This window comes from Phaseolus vulgaris, chromosome 11, assembly GCF_051622355.1.
Source record: "Phaseolus vulgaris cultivar YP4 chromosome 11, ASM5162235v1, whole genome shotgun sequence".
In the NCBI taxonomy this organism is placed as follows: Eukaryota; Viridiplantae; Streptophyta; class Magnoliopsida; order Fabales; family Fabaceae; genus Phaseolus; species Phaseolus vulgaris.
In genome coordinates this window covers 47,435,355-47,456,075 of record NC_143508.1, presented here as the reverse complement: position 1 = coordinate 47,456,075, position 20,721 = coordinate 47,435,355, and the positions used below count along the sequence as shown (strand labels likewise).

Here is a 20,721-nt window from a genome sequence, read left to right as displayed (position 1 = left end):
AATAATAGTAATAATATTTAATAATATTAATAATATTTAATAATGTTAGTAATATTTAATAATATTAATAATATAATAATATTAATAATTTTTAATATTTATTAATAATATATAATAATACTTAATAATATTTGATGCACCACTACATTGCGATTACGTGCAATTACGTGCGCTGCATTTGATGGACCACACCAGACAAGGAATATTCATCTTCATTGACGGTAATAGTTTTCATAACAAATAAATAATTATTTTATAAATGTTACACATGACACAACTTTATCATTTTTCACACATTATAGTAATAAAATAAACTTTTCTCTCATTCCTAACATATAAATATGCCATTCAGCACTTTCTACTCTGTTCCAGAAACTTCATCTTCTTTTTCACCTCCTCCCACCGTCACAAGCTCCTCCTCTCCACTCATCTCAGAATATCGGCACACCGGGCACGTAACATGGTTCTCCAGCCAAGTGTCGATGCAGTTCGCGTGGTAGATGTGCTTACAGTGGCCAGTCATCTTCACCTACTCTCCCTCTGCCACCTCAAAAGACACATAGTACACTCCCGAGCTGCTTCGACCACCACGACCACCACCACCAGAGTTCTCGAAGCCACGATATTCGACACCGCTTGCCCTTGGATGTCGCCGGCCGCTGAATTCGTCAAAGAAGATCTCCTTCGAATGTAGAAATATACCAAACCGACGAAGAAGAAGATGATGAAGACAATGAGAAAGATATAATAATATTAATAATATTTAATAATATATATTAGTTTTAATAATATTTATTAATATTAATAAAATATAATAATATTAATAAAATAGAATAATATTTAATAATATTTAATAATATTAATAATATTTAATAATATTAATAATATTAAATAATATTAATAATATTTAATAATATTAATAATATTTAATAAAAATAATAATATTAATAATATTTAATAATATTAATAATATTAATAATATTAATCATATTTAATAATATTAATAATATTTAAAAATATTAATAATATTTAACAACATTTAATAATTTTAATAATATTTAAAAATATTAATAATATTTAATAATATTAATAATATTTAATAATATTAATAATATTTAATATTAAAAATTATATTTAATATTATTAATAGTATTTAATAATATTAAATTTTTTAATAATATTAATAATATTTAATAATATTTAATAATATTAATAATATTTAATAACATTAATAATATTAATAATAATTAATAATTTTAATAATATTAATAATATTAATAATAATTAATAATAATTAATAATATTAATAATAATTAATAATATTTAATTATATCTATATTATTGACATTAATAATATTTAATAATATTAATAATATTTAATAATATTAATAATATTTAATAATATTAATAATATTTAATAATATTAATATAATTATATAATATTAATAATATTTAATACTATTAATAATATTTAATAATATTAATAATATTTAATAATATTAATAATATTTAATAATATTAATAATATTTAATAATATTAATAATATTCAATAATATTAATAATATTTAATAATATTAATAATATTCAATAATATTAATAATATTTAATAATATTAAAAATATTTCATATTTAATAATATATAATAATATTAATAGTATTTAATAATATGAATAATATTTTATAACAATAATAATAATATTTTATAATAATAATAATAATAATATTTTATAATAATAATAATATTATTAATAATATTAATAGTATTTAATTGTATTTAATAATATTAATAATATTTTATAATATTAATAATAATAATATTTAATAATACTAAGAATATATAATAATATTAAGCATATTTAATAATATTAAGAATATTTAATAATATTAAAAGTATTTAATAATATTAAGAATGTAGAAATATACCAAACCGACGAAGAGAAAGAATATGATGAAGACAATGAGAAAGATATATGCAAATGTCGAACTGAAGCTACTGGGCTTTCTTGCAATTCTTTGCTGCCACGAGAAACCGTTCGGGAGATGAGAGAGGAGGAACAATAAACATTATTCGGTGAATGGTTTCTTTTCTAAGATTAAGGTTAAGATTGCTATTTTGTTCCATTTTATAGAATTTCTTTCACATAGGAATCTTAAGTAATATTTAATATTATTAATATTATATAATAATATATAATAATATTAATAATGTTTAATAATATTAATAATATATAATAATATTTTATAATATTAATAATATATAATAATATAAATAATATTAATAATATATAATAATATTAATAATATTTGATGCACCACTACATTGTGATTTCGTGCAATTACGTGCGCTCCATCTTCATTGACGGTAATAGTTTCCATAACAAATAAATAATTATTTTATAAATATTATACATGACACACAGCTTTATCCTCTTCCACACATTATACTAATAAAATAAACCCTTTTCTCTCACTCCTAATATATAAATATGCCACTCAACACTTCCTATTCTGTTCCAGAAACTTCATCTTCTTCTTCTTTATCTCCTCCCACCGTCACAAGCTCCTTCTCTCCAGTCATCTCAAAATATCGGCACACCGGGCTCGTAACATGGTTCTCCAGCCAAGTGTCAATGTAATTCGTGTGGAAGATGTGCTTACAGTAGACAATCATCTTCACCTCCTCTCCCTCTGCCACCCCCTCCACACACATGGTACACTCCCCAACTGCTTCGGCCACCACGACCACCATCATCAGAGGTCTCGAAGCCATGGGATTCGACACCGCTTGTCCTTGGATGTCGCCGGCCGCGGGGTTCGTTGATGTGGATCGCCTTCGGACGTAGAAATATACCAAACCAACGAAGAAGAAGATAATGATGAAGACAATGAGAAAGATATAATAATATTAAAATATTTAATAATATTAATAATATATAATAATATTAATAATACATAATAATATTAATAGTATTTAATAATATCAATAATATTAATAGTATTTAATAATATCAATAATATTTAATATTATTAATAATACTTAATAACATTATTAATATTAATAATATTAATAATATTAATAATATTAATAATATTAATAATATTAATAATATTAATAATAGTTAATAATATTAATAATATTTAATAATATTTAATAATATTAATAATATTAATAATATTTAATAATATTAATAATATTAATAATATTTAATAATATTAATAATATTTAATAATATTAATAATATTAGTAATACTTAATAATATTTAATAATATTAATAATATTAGTAATACTTAATAATATTTAATAATATTAATAATATTAGTAATATTTAATAATATTAATAATATTAGTAATATTTAATAATATTAATAATAATAGTAATATTTAATAATATAAATAACATTTAATAATATTAATAATATTAATAATATTTAATAATATTTAATAATATTATTAATATTTAATAATATTATTAATATTTAATAATATTATTAATATTTAATAATATTATTAATATTTAATAATATTATTAATATTTAATAATATTATTAATATTTAATAATATTATTAATATTTAATAATATTAATAATATTTAATAATATTTAATAATATTAATAATATTTAATAATATTAATAATATTAATAATATTTAATAATATTTAATAATATTTAATAATATTAATAATATTTAATAATATTAATAATACTTAATAATATTAATAATATTTAATAATATTAATAATACTTAATAATATTAATAATTTTTTATATTATTAATAATATTTAATAATATTAATAATTTTTTTATATTATTAATAATATTTATATTATTAATAATATTTAATAATATTAATAATATTTAATATTATTAATAATATTTAATATTATTAATAATATTTAAAATTATTAATAATATTAAATAATATTAATAATATTTAATAATATTAATAATACATAATAATATTAATAGTATTTAATAATATCAATAATATTAATAGTATTTATTAATATCAATAATATTTAATATTATTAATAATACTTAATAACATTAATAATATTAATAATAGTTAATAATATTAATAATATTTAATAATATTTAATAAAATTAATAATATTAATAATATTTAATAATATTAATAATATTTAATAATATTAATAATATTAGTAATATTTAATAATATTTAATAAAATTAATAATATTAATAATATTTAATAATATTAATAATATTAGTAATATTTAATAATATAAATAATATTTAATAATATTAATAATATTAATAATATTTAATAATATTAATAATATTTAATAATATTAATAATATTTAATAATATTAATAATATTTAATAATATTGATAATATTTAATAATATTATTAATATTTAATAATATTGATAATATTTAATAATATTAATAATATTTAATAATATTGATAATATTTAATAATATTAATAATATTTAATAATATTAATAATATTTTATATTATTAATAATATTTAATAATATTAATAATATTTAATAATATTAATAATATTTTTATATTATTAATAATATTTATATTATTAATAATATTTATATTATTAATAATATTTATATTATTAATAATATTTATATTATTAATAATATTTATATTATTAATAATATTTATATTATTAATAATATTTATATTATTAATAATATTTAATAATATTAATAATATTAATAATATTTAATAATATTAATAATATTAATAATATTTAATATTATTAATAATATTTAATATTATTAATAATATTTAATAATATTAATAATATTTAAGAATATTAATAATATTTAATATTATTAATAATATTTAATATTATTAATAATATTTATTAATATTTAATAATATTAATAATATTAATAATATTTAATAATATTTAATAATATTTAATAATATTAATAATATTTAATAATATTAATAATATTTAATAATATTTAATAATATTAATAATATTTAATAATATTAATAATATTTAATAATATTAATAATATTTAATAATATTAATAATATTAATAATATTTAATTATATTTATATTATTAATAGTTAATAATATTAATAATATTTAGTATTTAATAATATATAATAATATTTAATAGTATTAATAATATTTTATAATAATAATAATAATATTTAATAGTATTTATTAATATTAATAATATTTTATAATATTAATAATATTTAATATTGAATAATATTAATAATAATAATATTTAATAATATTGAGAATATATAATAATATTAAGAATATTTAATAATATTAAGAATATTTAATAGTATTAAGAATATTTAATAATATTAATAATAATATTATTTAATAATATTTAATAATATTGAGAATATATAATAATATTAAGAATATTTAATAATATTAAGAATATTTAATAGTACTAAAAATATTTAAAAATATTAAGAATATTTAATAATATTAAGAATGCATAAATATACTAAACCGACGAAGAAGAAGATTATGATGAAGACAACGAGAAAAATATATGCAAGCTACTAGGCTTTCCTGAAGTTCTTTGCTGCGACGAGAAACCGTTCTGGACATGAGGGAGACATATGCAGCATTCATTTTTGATGGAGACATTCCGAAATTTCCTTTGTATTGGACGCAAGATCCATTAAAGTTCAATTTGTGGTCTTGCCACTCAATGAATGCTGCTGATCGTCATGTTATTGAAGTTTTTGGTCACATCTCGTATCGAATTCCCACTCGCGCTTTACTACAATTGTATACTTCAAAAAGTCCACAAGAGGATCTCATTGGTATGTGATTGTTTCGCTTTTTTCTTGTTTTATAGCATGAGATTTTTAACTTTGCTAAATTTTTTATTGATTTTCAGCATTAATGGCGGCCACAAATTCGAAAGGTCGTTCATACTTTACGAAACTTCTTAACAGAGCTGGTGATGTTACTCCTCGACGGAAAAATGTGGTCAAACCGGTAGTGGAGGTAGGAACCATGGAACCTCTTTCTCGTATTGAAGCCGCTGAACCTGCGAAGGATGATCACGATGTTGGACCTTAAAAAAAGTCCAAGAAACGTGCTAGAAGTAGCAAAAAATCACATTCCTCTTCTCGGCGTCACCGTCATTGTGAAGGTGGCTCAACGGAACCTCTTCCTGAATCTATTTTTGGTGCTTCTACGAAATATGCTAAGTTTGTCCAAACTTCGTTTACTGAGTCGTCTTATAATATGTTGAAAGCTGAGGATGCAGCTTCTTTGGCTGATTCTATCATCGAACTTTCGAGTAGAACTCTTTTGATTGGAAAGATGGTGAAAGTAAAGAATGGTAGCTGCGTGTCACTTGCCGAGTTTGAAAAGTTAAAGAGTGAGTTTGCCGAGAGTAAGGATAAAAATGTCGCTTTGTCTTCGCAATTAAAAGAGATGAGTTTGCAGAAGAAGCAGCAAGAGGTAGAAACATAAAGTCTTGAAAGCAAATTTCTGATTTAAAAGTCATGAGTTTGAAGACTGGTGAGGAGATCACTCAACTTCGTAATGAGAATCAATTGCTTGATGGAAGAGTTTCATAATTATCTTCCGTGAAGGAGTCTAATACCAACACCATCAAGGCTATGGAGGACAAGATTGGGCAATTGAAGGTGGATGTTTTTGAAGCCCAAAACTTCATTTTGGAACAACACAAGTTAGGTTTTGCGAAAGCTTTGGAACAAGCGAAGTATTTCTATAAGATTCCTATTGATGAAGGCAATTTTGATGTTGAGAAAGATTTTTATAATGGTGAGTTAATGCCTGTTAATGAAATTCCTGAAGATGATACCGAAGATGTTGATGCCGAGAGCTAAATGGATATGTGCTCTCATTTTTTGTTTTTAACTCTCGGTTTTAGTTAACGAGAAGCGAATTTGTTTTGGAATGCTATGACATCTGATCCATGTATGGATATTTGCGTTTTTAATGTAATTCCTTTTTGGAACTTTAGCACGTATAAAGTTTATTGTTTTCCCTTGTGTTTAAGTTGATTTTTTGTTACTATAAATATCATCTGAGCTTTCGATTTTAACTTCTTTTTTCTATCCTTCAAGTTATCTAATTGTCTGCTCAATATTTTCTTTCGGTTATAACCATACATTTTGAGAATTCTGCTAACCTTTCGGTTTTCTAATCTTGAAAACTTAGCATTTTTTTATAATTTTATAGCTTTTGAAAGTTGTCAGTTATAATTATTTTTTATAGTAATCGTTGGATTTTAACAGTTTAGTTATACTTGTTGGCTTTATACTCATATCTTTCGGTTTTAATATTTGGCTTAAAAGATATCTTAATTTATTGCATTTCATATAACAGATATGTTCGAGCTCATCTTTCGATATTAGTGATCATGAGAACTACATTATGGGAAATATTTAATTTGATATATATCTTCAAGTGTACCTTTCGGTTTCTAAAGCATGAAATTATTGAGCATCTTGTAACCTGGGCCTTTCGGTTTTTAAGTGTAACACTATTGATCGGTTTCCATGATTTGAATAATTAATTTTATTTTTCGGTTACAAGCAAATGTATCAGAGACCTTTCGGTCCTAACAGCTCAATGCTGATCTTTTGGTCACTTAATTTGTGTTCTTGAAACGTTGTCTTTTGAGTACAAATCCTAATTGGATCTTTCGGTTTCTAAAATCTAAAAGCATAAAATTATTAATGAATTTGGAATTAGGATCTTTCGGTTGGGCTTTGGACGACTAAAAGCTTAATATCAACGTATACGTGACTAATGCATCCGGTTCCATGTTTTCGGTTTTAGCTAATAAAATAACATTTGCAGTTTTAACTTTTGTTATTTTTGCCACCTAGTATAAATTCAACTTACGTTTTGATACATCTTCAATTAGAACTTTGAATTTTTAAGGCATAAAATTATTAATTCTGAACCCTTCAATTGTTGAGTTTGAATCGTAAGCAGTTTTATGATGATACGCGAATGTGTAGCTGGACCTCTCGGTTTTGTAGCAAAACCTTTCGGTTTTTTTTTTTTTTTTTTTTAATAAGACCTCTCGGTTTAGCATGTTTGGAATATATATTAGTTTAATGAGTTTTAATATAACAAACATGAGAATTATAGATAATATTTTTTCAATTTCTAAATAATTATTAACTACCTTTTGGTTTTTGAATTATGAAATTATTGCTCTGGATCTTGCGGTTTTGAAAGCATAAAACTATTAAGCATTTGTTGACAAGTATGTACACAAAAGTCGTCTTTTTACATCTTTTATGTTAACTAAAATAGAACTTTAAATGACTCGCATTCCATGTTCTTGGTATCACTTTCTCTTCTAGAGTTTCTAATCTATAGGCTCCATTTTGCAAATTTTCTATTACCCTGAAAGGACCTTCCTAATTGGATGCCAGCTTTCCATGTCGTGGATCCTTTCGAGCATCAGTTCGCATTCTCCATACCAAATCCCCCTCTTTAAAATCTCTTAATTTTACCTTTGCATTAAATCTCTTCATCGCTCTTCTCTTTACTGCTGTTTCTTTTATTTTTGCTCGTTCTCTAAGTTCTTCAATAAGATCAAGGTCAGTCCTCGAACATTCATTGTTGATATTCCAGTCTTCTATTTGCCTTCGTAACGTTGGTTAATTAACTTCTACCAGTAACATTACATCTGTTCCATAGGTGAGATTGAACGGTGTTTCACCAGTTGACGTTTGTGGTGTGCATCGATATGCCCATAATATCTCTGGCAACGTCTGATAAGTGCCAATGTGTAGTTTTCATGGTTGAGAAAATTGAACACTTTGAAACTTAATTGTTGCTTAATGTAAGAAAATTACCCTAACCTGAGAATTATTGAATCTGATTATATATTTTTTGAACCAAGAAACAAATGAAGAAATTTAATCTCAATTTTTGTGTAAATTGCAAATGAATATGAAGCATTGAAAGAATGTATTCAAGCTGGCATTGAAAGAGAAAAAAAAAAGTAAAAACTTCATTAGATCACAAGAAGATTTAGCTCAAGCTAGAGGATTTAGCTCAAGCTAAAACTGTCCAGAGTTGATTAAAGGTGCAGTACAATTCTAGCCCAGGCTAGAATTGCTAGCTCAAGCTAAAACTGTCCAGAGTTGATTAAAAGGTGCAGTACTGATCTAGCTCAGGATAGAATCGCTAGCTCAAGCTAAAAATGCACCAAAAGATCTAGCTTAAGCTAAATTGGGCTAGCTTGAGCTAAAGTTGATTATATAAATTCTGAAACATAACTCAAAACCAGCGGTGGAAAACAGATTAGGTTTTTTAGAGAGAGACTAGTGAGAGAAAGAGAAGAAACCTCTGTTCTTAGGAGAAGAACTTGCTCAGATCAGCCCTTCTTATGCAATCCAGATCAAGAATGAAGATTGAAGGAGCTGTCATGAGTGGCTAAGTTCTTTCTAACTTGGGATTGAATGTAATTTACCTTGATCAAATGTATTCTTGGTGATATATATATATATATATATATATATAATATTCTCTTTTCTAATCATTTTTGGTATTTTTGTTTTATGCTTATTGCTTGATTCTGTTTGATCAATAGAGTCTTGATTTTGATCCTTAAATTTTAACTGGAAAGTACCTTTAAGGATTTGAAATAGATGAAAATACTTGATAACTTGTAATGCTAGGAATAGATTCCAGGTTATTGATTGCATTATAATTCTGTTCCTAAAGCTGGATGATTTGTTAAATATCTGAGGAATCAGTGTTTGAGAAATTATCTTATGAATTTCATTTGTGAGGAATCAAGATAAATGACTTTAAATTAAGCATCAAGAATAAGTAGTTTTGAGTATTATATATTGTATTATTCAAAATACAGATGATTGAGATAGACGCAATTCAATCCCAAGTATCTTTCTCTATAATTGATAAGTTAGTTTTGTATTTGGTTGAATCAAACCCTATATCTCTTAGTTACTTGTGAAATCTTTAATTTGGTATTGAACAAGTTCTCAACAATCAAAATTATTTTCTATACTTGATGAGTTTTAAAACAGAACATCTTAATTAGAATTGTTCTCTGTGGGTTCGACATTCGTACTTTAAAGAGTACTATATTACAATTGATTCGGTACACTTGCCGAGAAATATCAACAAGTTTTTGGCGTCGTTGCCGGGGAACAATTTCTTTTAAGAATTTCTGAAGTATAACTCATTGAGTATTGTGAATATTTTGTTTTCTTTATGAATATACACTTGTTTATATCTTATTTTTTTTATCCTGTGTTAATCCTTGCTTGAGTTGTCTTAGATACATGCTATTAAGAGGACAGGTTCCTGAAGATCAATTGAAATTTGATCCAAAAATTGAGAAGACAGCTAGAAGAAATCAGAGCAAGAAGAGAGAAGAAAAGAAGAAGCAAGGACAAGCAAAAGGAGAATCTTCCAACACTCTCAACTCACACAATCAAACAGAGTTCCAAATGGCTGAAAATAGACAAAATCCATCTAGAAGGACATTGGGAGACTATGCTATGCAACAAGGACCAAGGCATTTCTCCAGCATAGCTATACCTCCAGCCACCAAATCATTAGAAATGAAGCCAGCTTTTCTTAGCTTAATCAGCACTCATCAATTCACTGGAATGGATCATGAAGACCCTTATACTCATCTATCCACATTCTATGAGTTGGTTGGGACCATGGGCTTCGTGGAAAATGATATTGAATCTGTTTATCTGTGTCTATTTCCTTTCTCACTTGCAGGCAAAGCAAAAGAATGGTTAAAGTCACATCAAAACCAGAGTCTAAGTAGCTGGAATGATGTAGAAGAGAAATTCCTACACAGATTCTTCCCACTCTCTCGATATATCAAGGCTAAGTCTGATATCTCCACATTCAGGCAAGGGCCAGAAGAACCTTTTTGTGAAGCTTGGGAACGCTTTAAAGTGATGTTAAGAAGATGTCCTAATCATGGCTTTGAGGATATTGCTCAGTTGAACATATTCCACAATGGTTTGAGGCCTGATACTAAAATGATCTTGGATGCTGCAGCAGGAGGTACAATGATGAGTGTTGATGCAGAACAAGCTATAAGAATCATTGATGCCTTAGCCTCAATAGATTACCAAGCTCAACATGATAGATATACAGTGCAAAAGAAAGGGGTGTTGGATCTTAGTACTTCAGATGCAATTTTAGCACAAAACAAGATTTTGACTCAGCAAATTGAGGCATTAACCAAGCAAATGTCAAAACTGCCTCAACAATTACATACAATAAATTCTCCTTCAATGCAGAATCAAGCTTTGAAGTGTGATTTTTGTGGCGGAAATCATCTTAATGGCCAATGCTCTTACCAAAATCCATCAGAGGAAGAGGTTCAGTATATGAATAATCAAGGAAGACAAAGTGGCTTTGCATATAATTATCCAAATAACATGGCTCAAGGATGGAGAAATAATCCAAATCAAGGATTTGGGTGGAAGCAAGAGGTTGGATCATCTAACAGACAAGTCCCTTATCAGCAGCAACCACATTATCCTTCCATTCATGAGAGAACATCAAAATTGGAAGATACTTTTGAGAAGTTCATGCAAGCCTCTCTATCCAATCAAAAAAATACTGAAGCATCAATAAGGAATTTAGAAACACAGGTGGGGCAGTTGGCTAAACAGTTAGCTGATAATCAAGGAAGTCAATTTTCAGCCAATACACAAACCAATCCCAAGGAGCATTGCAATTCTATCACTACCAGAAGTGGGATAATTATAGGAAAAGGAATTGGGAAAAACTTAGTTGTTGGGGAGGAGGTTTTAAAAGATAAAGAGAGTGAAAAAGAACAGATTGAGTGTGAGGGAGGAGAAAGAAGGAATAAGGAAGATGTTGTAGATATTGGTGAGAAAATAGAAAAAAAATGAAAAACAAGAGAGGAGTGTTCCTATAAAAGATTTACCTTATCCACATGCTCCTACAAAGAAATGCAAAGAAAGGCAATTTGCAAGATTTATGGATATTCTCAAAAGATTGCAAATTAACATTCCTTTTACTGAAGCTTTAAAGCAGATGCCTACATATGCTAAATTCATGAAAGAATTATTGACAAAGAAAAGAAAATTCAATGACCAGGAGATAGTTGAATTGGAAGCTGGATGCAGTGCTATAATTCAAAAGTCATTATCGCAAAAATCTAGAGATCCTGGGAGTTTCACTTTGCCAGTTACCATAGGAAATCTCACTGTTGGAAAGGCATTATTGGATCTTGGAGCTAGTATTAATTTGATGCCTTCATCAATGCTGAAGAAAATTGGAGATGTAGAAGTGAAACCAACAAGAATGACTTTGCAGTTGGCTGATAGATCAATCAAATATCCACATGGAATAGTTGAAGATTTATTGGTAAAGGTAGATAAATTTCTATTCCCAGTAGATTTTGTTGTAATGGACATTGAAGAAGATGTTGAAGTACCTTTGATATTGGGAAGACCATTCATGAAAACTGCCAATGTTATAATTGATGTAGACAAAGGAAAATTGAAGGTTTGTGTTCTAGATGAAGAAGTAAGCTTTAATGTTTTTGAAGCAAAGAAGTATTCAAATGGTCATAAAGAGTGTTTCAGATTGGATATGAATGTTGTTGAACCTTCAATGATGTTAATCAGGCGTCAAGCTATATGACGTTAAACGAGCGCTTGCTGGGAGGCAACCCAGTGTTTTTGTTTTGAAATGTGTCTTTAATTTTTGTTTTGAAATGTGTTTTTAATTTTTGTTTTGATTTAGTAGTATGTTTTAATATTTGATGTCTTTAAAACCAGTTTGATATGTGAAATGATCATGTAGGTTTGAAATGTTAGGTGAAATGAATGGATGGAAGAAAGCTTAGAAAGGTTTGAAACTTTTGGCAAAGACAAAATGAAAATTTTCAAGAAAATTTCATTGCAGGGTAATTTTAGCTTAAGCTATAACTTTTAGCCTAAGCTAGATATGCAGAAAAAGAAAAAAAAAAATTGTTCTGCAACTTTCGCTTGAGCTAAACTGGGCTAGCTTGAGCTAGAACAAATCTGTTGCTCTCTGTCAAACTTTAGCCTGAGCTAAAATGAGCTAGCTTGAGCTAAAGCAAATATGTTGCTCTCTGCCAAACTTTAGCTTGAGCTAAAATGAGCTAGCTTGAGCTAAAACAAATTTGTTGCTCTATGCCAAATTTTAGCCTGAGCTAAAATGAGCTAGCTTGAGCTAGAACAAATCTGTTGCTCCCTGCCAAATTTTAGCTTAAGCTAAAACGAGCTAGCTTGAGCTAGAACAAATTTTTTGCTCTCTGTCAAATTTTAGCCTGAGCTAAGAAGCTCTAGCCTAAGCTAGTGAGATTTCTAAAAAAAAAAAAAAAACTGCAGCATTTTATAAAAATCACATTTTGAAAACCCTGCAACCTAACTCAGTTTCAGAAGCACCCTCTGTTCTAAAAAATTCCAAAGCTTCCATCTACATAACCATTCTCAAACAAACATTTCATCTACATTGCCATTATCAAGGTAAGTAATTACTCATCTCCAAAATCATTTTCATTGCCATTTCCATTCAACCAAGTCCAGTCATGCGTGTTTCTGCTTCCATTTCACAGTTTCGTTTTTAAATTGAAAGATTCAATCTTTTTGAAACTTCAATGTCTTGATGTTGAATAGGATTGTGGAATAGGATAATCAAAGTTAAGTACGGTTTCCATGGATAAAATACCAAAATAAAAAGTACTCATTCAATTTCATTTTATACATTGCATATCAAGTGTTTGTTGAAATGCCAATCAAATAAAACACTTTGATTTGAGAAATGTTTATTCTTACTTGTGCAGAAAAATGAGTCGCACCAAATCCACAACTGGTATTAAATAATTTGTCGTTGACACCCACTGAATTTGATGATTATCTATCTTGGCATGGGGACATGCACAATTTTTCAGGGGAGGCAGGAGAGTTTGGAGTTGGGATTAGAGTTGAAGAGACACCAGAAATGGCAGCTGGAACAACTGGAGCAGCAGCAGATGATGAACATTCAAGTTCAGAATGATGATGTTGGCATAGAGCAGAACAAAATCACAAGAGGAGATTGATACTTATCATGCACAATGACCAAAAACTGGTTTTATCTTTTTGTTTATCTTTACTTTCAGTTTAATTTAGTAAGTTGACTTTAGCAGTTTAGTTTAATATTTCTTACTTTAGCTTTTGTTGATGGCAAGCTTAAGTTAGTATAGTGGTTGATGTTTGCATATTTTGTGAAGTGAAATCTTGTATATAGATAGATGATGGTATGATTTTTTGGAAAAAAGAAAACAAACAATAGTTTTAAATTAGAACAACTAAATGGATTGATCAGAGACTTAATTTGAAAAAGAATTTGTGGGTGAAACTATCACTCAGATTGAGAAAGGATAGTAATGTGTAAAAGTTGGAACAATGTAAACAGTTGAAAGCAATGGCTGAGAACAAATGAGGAATTGAAATTAGCCAACCAAGTGAGAGTGTGAAACCTTTAAACAGTTTGAGAGACTTTCACTAGTGAAGAGTTAATTGAGGTTGCCTAATTTTCTAGTCAATTTGCATCACAAAATCAAATATGGAGATGATTGAGGCATGTTTAATAGAGTTGGAGGTGAGAAAACTCATAACCAAACAGCTAACCTTTGCAATATATGATGAAATGTGCAGAAAAATAACCCTTTTTGAGCTGAAATTTGTTTTATTGCACCCTAGCTTCTGATATACATATATTTTCCTACCTTGTGGTATGCTAACAAAAGGAGAGCATAGGTGCAATTCAAATTTCTATAATTAAAAGAATTGGGTTTGGTGTGGCAGCTGGGATTTTGAGAATGAAAGAAAAAAAAGAAAAAAAAAAGCAAAGGGGATTACAAGAATATAAAAAGAAGCAATGTGAATGAATCTTATGGAAGGGATAATGGATAACACAATTAGAAATTGAATTGCAAATATGCTAATCTTTTGTTAAGTGTGCATTTTGTTATCCTGGAAAAACCAAATTTTCTTTGTAACCCAACCTCATTACAACCTGAAAAAGACCTCAAGATCTATGTTTGTGAAAGTGTTTGTAATCAACTGGAAATGAAGGGCAACCTTAAATTAAATTGGAATTCAGTGAAAAAAAGAGGGAAAACACTCACCAGTGAGGAATGAAGAGAGAAATTCCTTAGTTTGATTCTCAGTGAAGAGTAAAATTGTTTACCTTGGAAATTGAATACATTCTTATCCTGTTTTGGTTTGAATTGATAGGAAACACCATAATTTTTTGTTGAATTATCTTGTGCTCTTTCCATGAAGTTATTCTGATATTAAACTATAAATTTGATTTCTAAGGATTTTGGGGAAGAATGAACTCATATTTTTTGGGATTCAATTACTTTGCTTGAGGACAAGCAAGATTCTAGGTTGAGGGGAATTTGATAAGTGCCAATGTGTAGTTTTCATGGTTGAGAAAATTGAACACTTTGAAACTTAATTGTTGCTTAATGTAAGAAAATTACCCTAATCTGAGAATTATTGAATCTGATTATATATTTTTTGAACCAAGAAACAAATGAAGAAATTTAATCTCAATTTTTGTGTAAATTGCAGATGAATATGAAGCATTGAAAGAATGTATTCAAGCTGGCATTGAAAGAGAAAAAAAAAAGTAAAAACTTAATTAGATCACAAGAAGATTTAGCTCAAGCTAGAGGATTTAGCTCAAGCTAAAACTGTCCAAAGTTGATTAAAGGTGCAGTACAATTCTAGCCCAGGCTAGAATTGCTAGCTCAAGCTAAAACTGTTCAGAGTTGATTAAAAGGTGTAGTACTGATCTAGCTCAGGCTAGAATCGCTAGATCAAGCTAAAAATGCACCAAAAGATCTAGCTTAAGCTAAATTGGGCTAGCTTGAGCTAAAGTTGATTATATAAATTCTTAAACATAACTCAAAACCAGCGATGGAAAACAGATTAGGTTTTTTAGAGAGAGACTAGTGAGAGAAAGAGAAGAAACCTCTGTTCTTAGGAGAAGAACTTGCTCAGATCAGCCCTTCTTATGCAATCCAGATCAAGAATGAAGATTGGAGGAGTTGTCATGAGTGGCTAAGTTCTCTCTAACTTGGGATTGAATGTAATTTACCTTGATCAAATGTATTCTTGGTGATATATATATATATATATATATATAATATTCTCTTTTCTACTCGTTCTTGGTATTTTTGTTTTATGCTTATTGCTTGATTCTGTCTGATCAATAGAGTCTTGATTTTGATCCTTAAATTTAATTGGAAAGTACCTTTAAGGATCTGAAATAGACGAAAATACTTGATAACTTGTAATGCTAGGAATAGATTCCAGGTTATTGATTGCATTATAATTTTGTTCCTAAAGCTGGATGATTTGTTAAATATCTAAGGAATCAGTGTTTGAGAAATTATCTTATGAATTTCATCTGTGAGGAATCAAGATGAATGACTTTAAATTAAGCATCAAGAATAAGTAGTTTTGAGTATTATATATTGTATTATTCAAAATACAGATGATTGAGATAGACGCAATTCAATACCAAGTATCTTTCTCTATAATTGATAAGGTAGTTTTGTATTTGGTTGAATCAAACCCTATATCTCTTAGTTACTTGTGAAATCTTTAATTTGGTAATGAACAAGTTCTCAACAATCAAAATTATTTTCTATACTTAATGAGTTTTAAAACAGAACATCTTAATTAGAATTGTTCTCTGTGGGTTTGACATTCGTACTTTAAAGAGTACTATATTACAATTGATTCGGTACACTTGCCGAGAAATATCAACAACTTCTCGGCCCATAAACCTTTAACACTCCCTAACCTCTTCTTTAATTGTCCAAGAATAACTTTGTTTGCAGCTTCGGCCTGTCCATTCGTTTGCGGATGTTCAACTGAAGTGGTTGTGGACTTGATCCCCAAATCTGCATAAAATTTCATAAGTTTTTTGTCAATGAATTGTCGGCCATTGTCACTTACAATAGTGTGTGGGATTCCGAATCGACATATTATATTTTTCCATACAAACGTTTGAACTTGCTGAGCCGTTATCTTAGTCAATGCTTCTGCTTCTATCCATTTTGTAAAGTAGTCTACAGCTACTATCATGAACTTGGTTTGGCCACGTCCAAGCGGAAACGGACCAAGTATATCAATTCCCCACTTTGCAAATGGCCATGGAGAAATAATTTCTTGCAACTCCCGCGCTGGTATATGATTTAAACTTCCAAACTCTTGACACTTTTTACATGCTTTAACATAAATTTTGCAATCCTCTCGGATTGTTGGCCAATAATAACCAGCTCTGCAGACTTTTGTTGCCATTGTTCGAGCTCCACAATGCAGTCCACAAATTCCTTCATGAAGCTCTTTAACTACATATTCAACTTGTTCTTTGGTCAGACATTTTAATAGAGGCATATACAACTCGTCACCAATTAAAATGAAACTAGCCATTTTCTTCGCTGTTTTTGCATCTGGCTCAACACCTTGCTCTTGACTCTTTATAACTTCTATGTATGTTTTTATCCATTCATCTTTGAATGTCACAACATTAAAGCATTCTTCTAGGCTAACAGTCGGATGGATGAGGGTTTGTTGTATGACTAAATTATGTTGCACTTGTCGTTGTTGGCTTGCTAATTTAGATAGCGAGTCTGCTTTCATGTTTAATTCTCTCGGAATATATTTCATTTTGGCCTTATTAAAACATTGCATAATATTTAACACTTTATGATAATATTTCATTAATAAAGGGTCTTTCACCTGATACTCCCCTTGCACCTGTCCCACTGACAACTGTGAGTCAGTTTTGCATACGACATTTTCAACTCCCATGTATCTGACCAATAATAACCCTGCAACAAGAGCTTCATATTCGGCCTGGTTGTTGGATGTTTTGAACTCAAATTTTAACGCCATCTCCACTTGGAAGTTATCTGGTCCTTCAAGTACTATCCCTGCTTCGCTTCCTCTTTTGCTTGACGTGCCATCTACATACAATGTCCATTGCTCCTGTTGTGTTGTTGTCGGCATCTGAATAATGAAATCCACAAGGGATTGGGCTTTGATTGGTCCTCTTGGTTCATACTTGATTCCATATTCTGAAAGCTCCATCGACCATGTCACCATTCTACCTGCAAGTTCTGGTTTTCTCAAAATTTTAGATATTGGATAATCTGTCCTCACAATTATCTGATGATTCTGAAAATATGGTCGAAAACGCCTCGCGGCATACACCAGTGTTAAGGCAACTTTTTCAACCTTGGGATATCTGGTTTCAGCATTTTGAAGGGATCTACTTACGAAATATATCGGTTTTTTCTCTGGGTTTTCTTGCATCAAGGCAGCTCCTATGGCTTCATTTGAAGTTGCTAGGTAAAAAATGATGGGTTGGGTTGGCACAGGTTTAACTAAGATTGGGGGTTCGGCCACTATACTTTTGATATGAGAAAAGGCTTGCTCACATAGCTCATTCCACTCAAAGGTTTCGGATTTTTTTAACAAGTTTACTATCGGTTTAGCTTTCTCGGCCAATATTGGTAGAAATCTTGATAATGAGTTCAGTTTTCCCACTAGTCTTTGTACTTCTTTCAAGTTTTTCGGACTTCCCATCTTCATTATTGCTTCACATTTATCAGGGTTTGCCTCAATACCTCTGTTTGTTAACATGAACCCTAAAAATTTTCCTCCTCTCACACCGAAAACACACTTCTATGGATTGAGACGAATATTGTACTTTCTTATTCGTGCAAACACCTCCTCATGGTCTTCTAAATGTTTCTCTACTTCTCCTGATTTTACAATCATATCATCAACATAAACTTCCATGTTCTTTTAAATTTGATTTTTGAACACCTTGTCCATCAACCTTTGATATGTTGCTCCAGCATTCTTCAAACCGAAAGGCATGACTTTATAACAATAGTTTGCAGTATCTATGGTGAAAGCTGTTTTTGGGATATCCGGTTCATACATTTGTATTTGATTATACCCTGAGTAGGCATCAAGAAAACTCATCATCTCTTGACCAGACGCCCCATCCACCAATCGGTCTATGTTGGGTAATGGATATGTGTCTTTCGAGCAGGCTTTATTCAGGTCTGTATAGTCTGTGCACATTCTCCATTTTCCATTCGATTTTCTAACAAGCACCACATTGGATAGCCATGTCGTATACTGAGCCTCTCGAATGAAACCAGCTTGCATCAACTTTTTGGTTTCCTCAATTGCTGCCTTTCGTCTTTCTTCTCCCAACTTTCTTCATTTTTGAGATACCGGTCTTGCTTCTCGGCAAACAGACAACTTGTGACAAATTACCTCCGGATCAATTCCAGGAATATCAGATGGTTTCCAAGCGAATAAATCTTTGTTGTTACGTAACACCGTGATGAGTTTGTTCAACAATTCTTCAGGCAAACTTCCACCTATGTAAGTACATTGTTTCTCGTCCCGACCCAATACCACAGTTGTTGTCTCTTCTTTTGGTTCTAACCTCTCATCATTTAATCTGGGGTCCAGATCTACCATTGTCACTATTCTTTCAGTATCTTTATTTGCTTTCAAATTCATCTTCAAACCTGCTGCATAACACTTTCGAGCATCTTTTTGATTGACATAAATCGTTGCTATCTCCTCCTTTTCTGTTGGGAATTTCATGGCTAAGTGCGGTGTTGAGACTATTGTTCCCAACTTGTTCAAAGAAGACCGTCCCAACAACATGTTGTATGACGTGGATGCATCCACCACCAAATATCTTATTTTAATCTTTTTAGTTTTGCTGCCTCTTCCAAACGTTGTTATTAGATCAACATACCCTTTGGTGCTAACTCTTTCACCCGAGAAACCAATGATTTGCTCTCGGAAAGGTACTATGTCTTCCTCTCTCAAATGTAACCTTTTAAAAGTATCCCAAAACAAGATATCAACTGAACTTCCCTGATCAACCAAGGTCTTCATGACAGCTTATTCGGCTATCTCCACCGTTACCAGCATAGGATCATCATGATCAGGATCAATTTCTTGAAAGTCTTCGTTTGTGAAGAGCATCGGTGGTAGAGTTCTTCTTTCAAAAACATGATTAACAGTTCTGATACTTCTCCGATGTTGTTTTCTTGCTGACGAAGATTCTTTTCCAGAGAAGCCACCTGAAATTGTATTTATAAACCCCCTGATCGACCTTCCCAAACTTCGTTCCCTGCTTCGCCTTACTGACTGTGTGTTTTGATAAACTCTATCACTTCTTTCTTCTAGTCTTCCAAGCCTTCTATCATTTCTTTTATCTACTCGTTTATTTTCTCTTCTTTCAAACCTTTCCACCCTTCTTTCTCCTATCTCTCCCCCTCTCAAACTTCTCTCAGGGCTTAACCATACTCTTGCATTTCCCCCTCGGATAAAACGTTTCAACTGCCTCGCATGAATCAACTCTTCTATTCTGTCTTTCAACCCAATGCATTCTTCCGTATGATGACCATGATTTTTATGATACTCACAATGCTTGGTGTGATCTACTCTCTCCGGTGTTCTTGCTTTTCTTGGTGGTGGTATTATTTCTGCTGCCATGGCTTCCTGTAAAACTCTAGCTCTATTTGTATTTAAAGGTGTGTATTGTTGGAATTTTCGACTCCTAAACTCTTCTCGGGCTCTTCTAGCCACAAGTACACTTTCTCTTTCTATCACCCTCTTCTCACCTCCATCAATCCTTACTTGGTTTCG

General features: G+C 29.2%; 1 protein-coding gene and 1 pseudogene across 1 annotated transcript; one reads left to right on the top strand and one right to left on the bottom strand.

The window, feature by feature from the left end:
• The first annotated feature begins 10,281 nt into the window (after positions 1-10,281).
• Positions 10,282-12,643, top strand: LOC150023320 (uncharacterized). The gene is made up of 2 exons (XM_090297805.1): positions 10,282-11,853; positions 11,897-12,643. Exons 1-2 carry the CDS (start codon positions 10,282-10,284, stop codon positions 12,641-12,643), a joined length of 2,319 nt encoding a protein of 772 aa, XP_090153931.1.
• On the bottom strand, positions 10,841-10,946 carry LOC137812122 (small nucleolar RNA R71; annotated as a pseudogene).
• Positions 12,644-20,721: the final 8,078 nt, after the last annotated feature.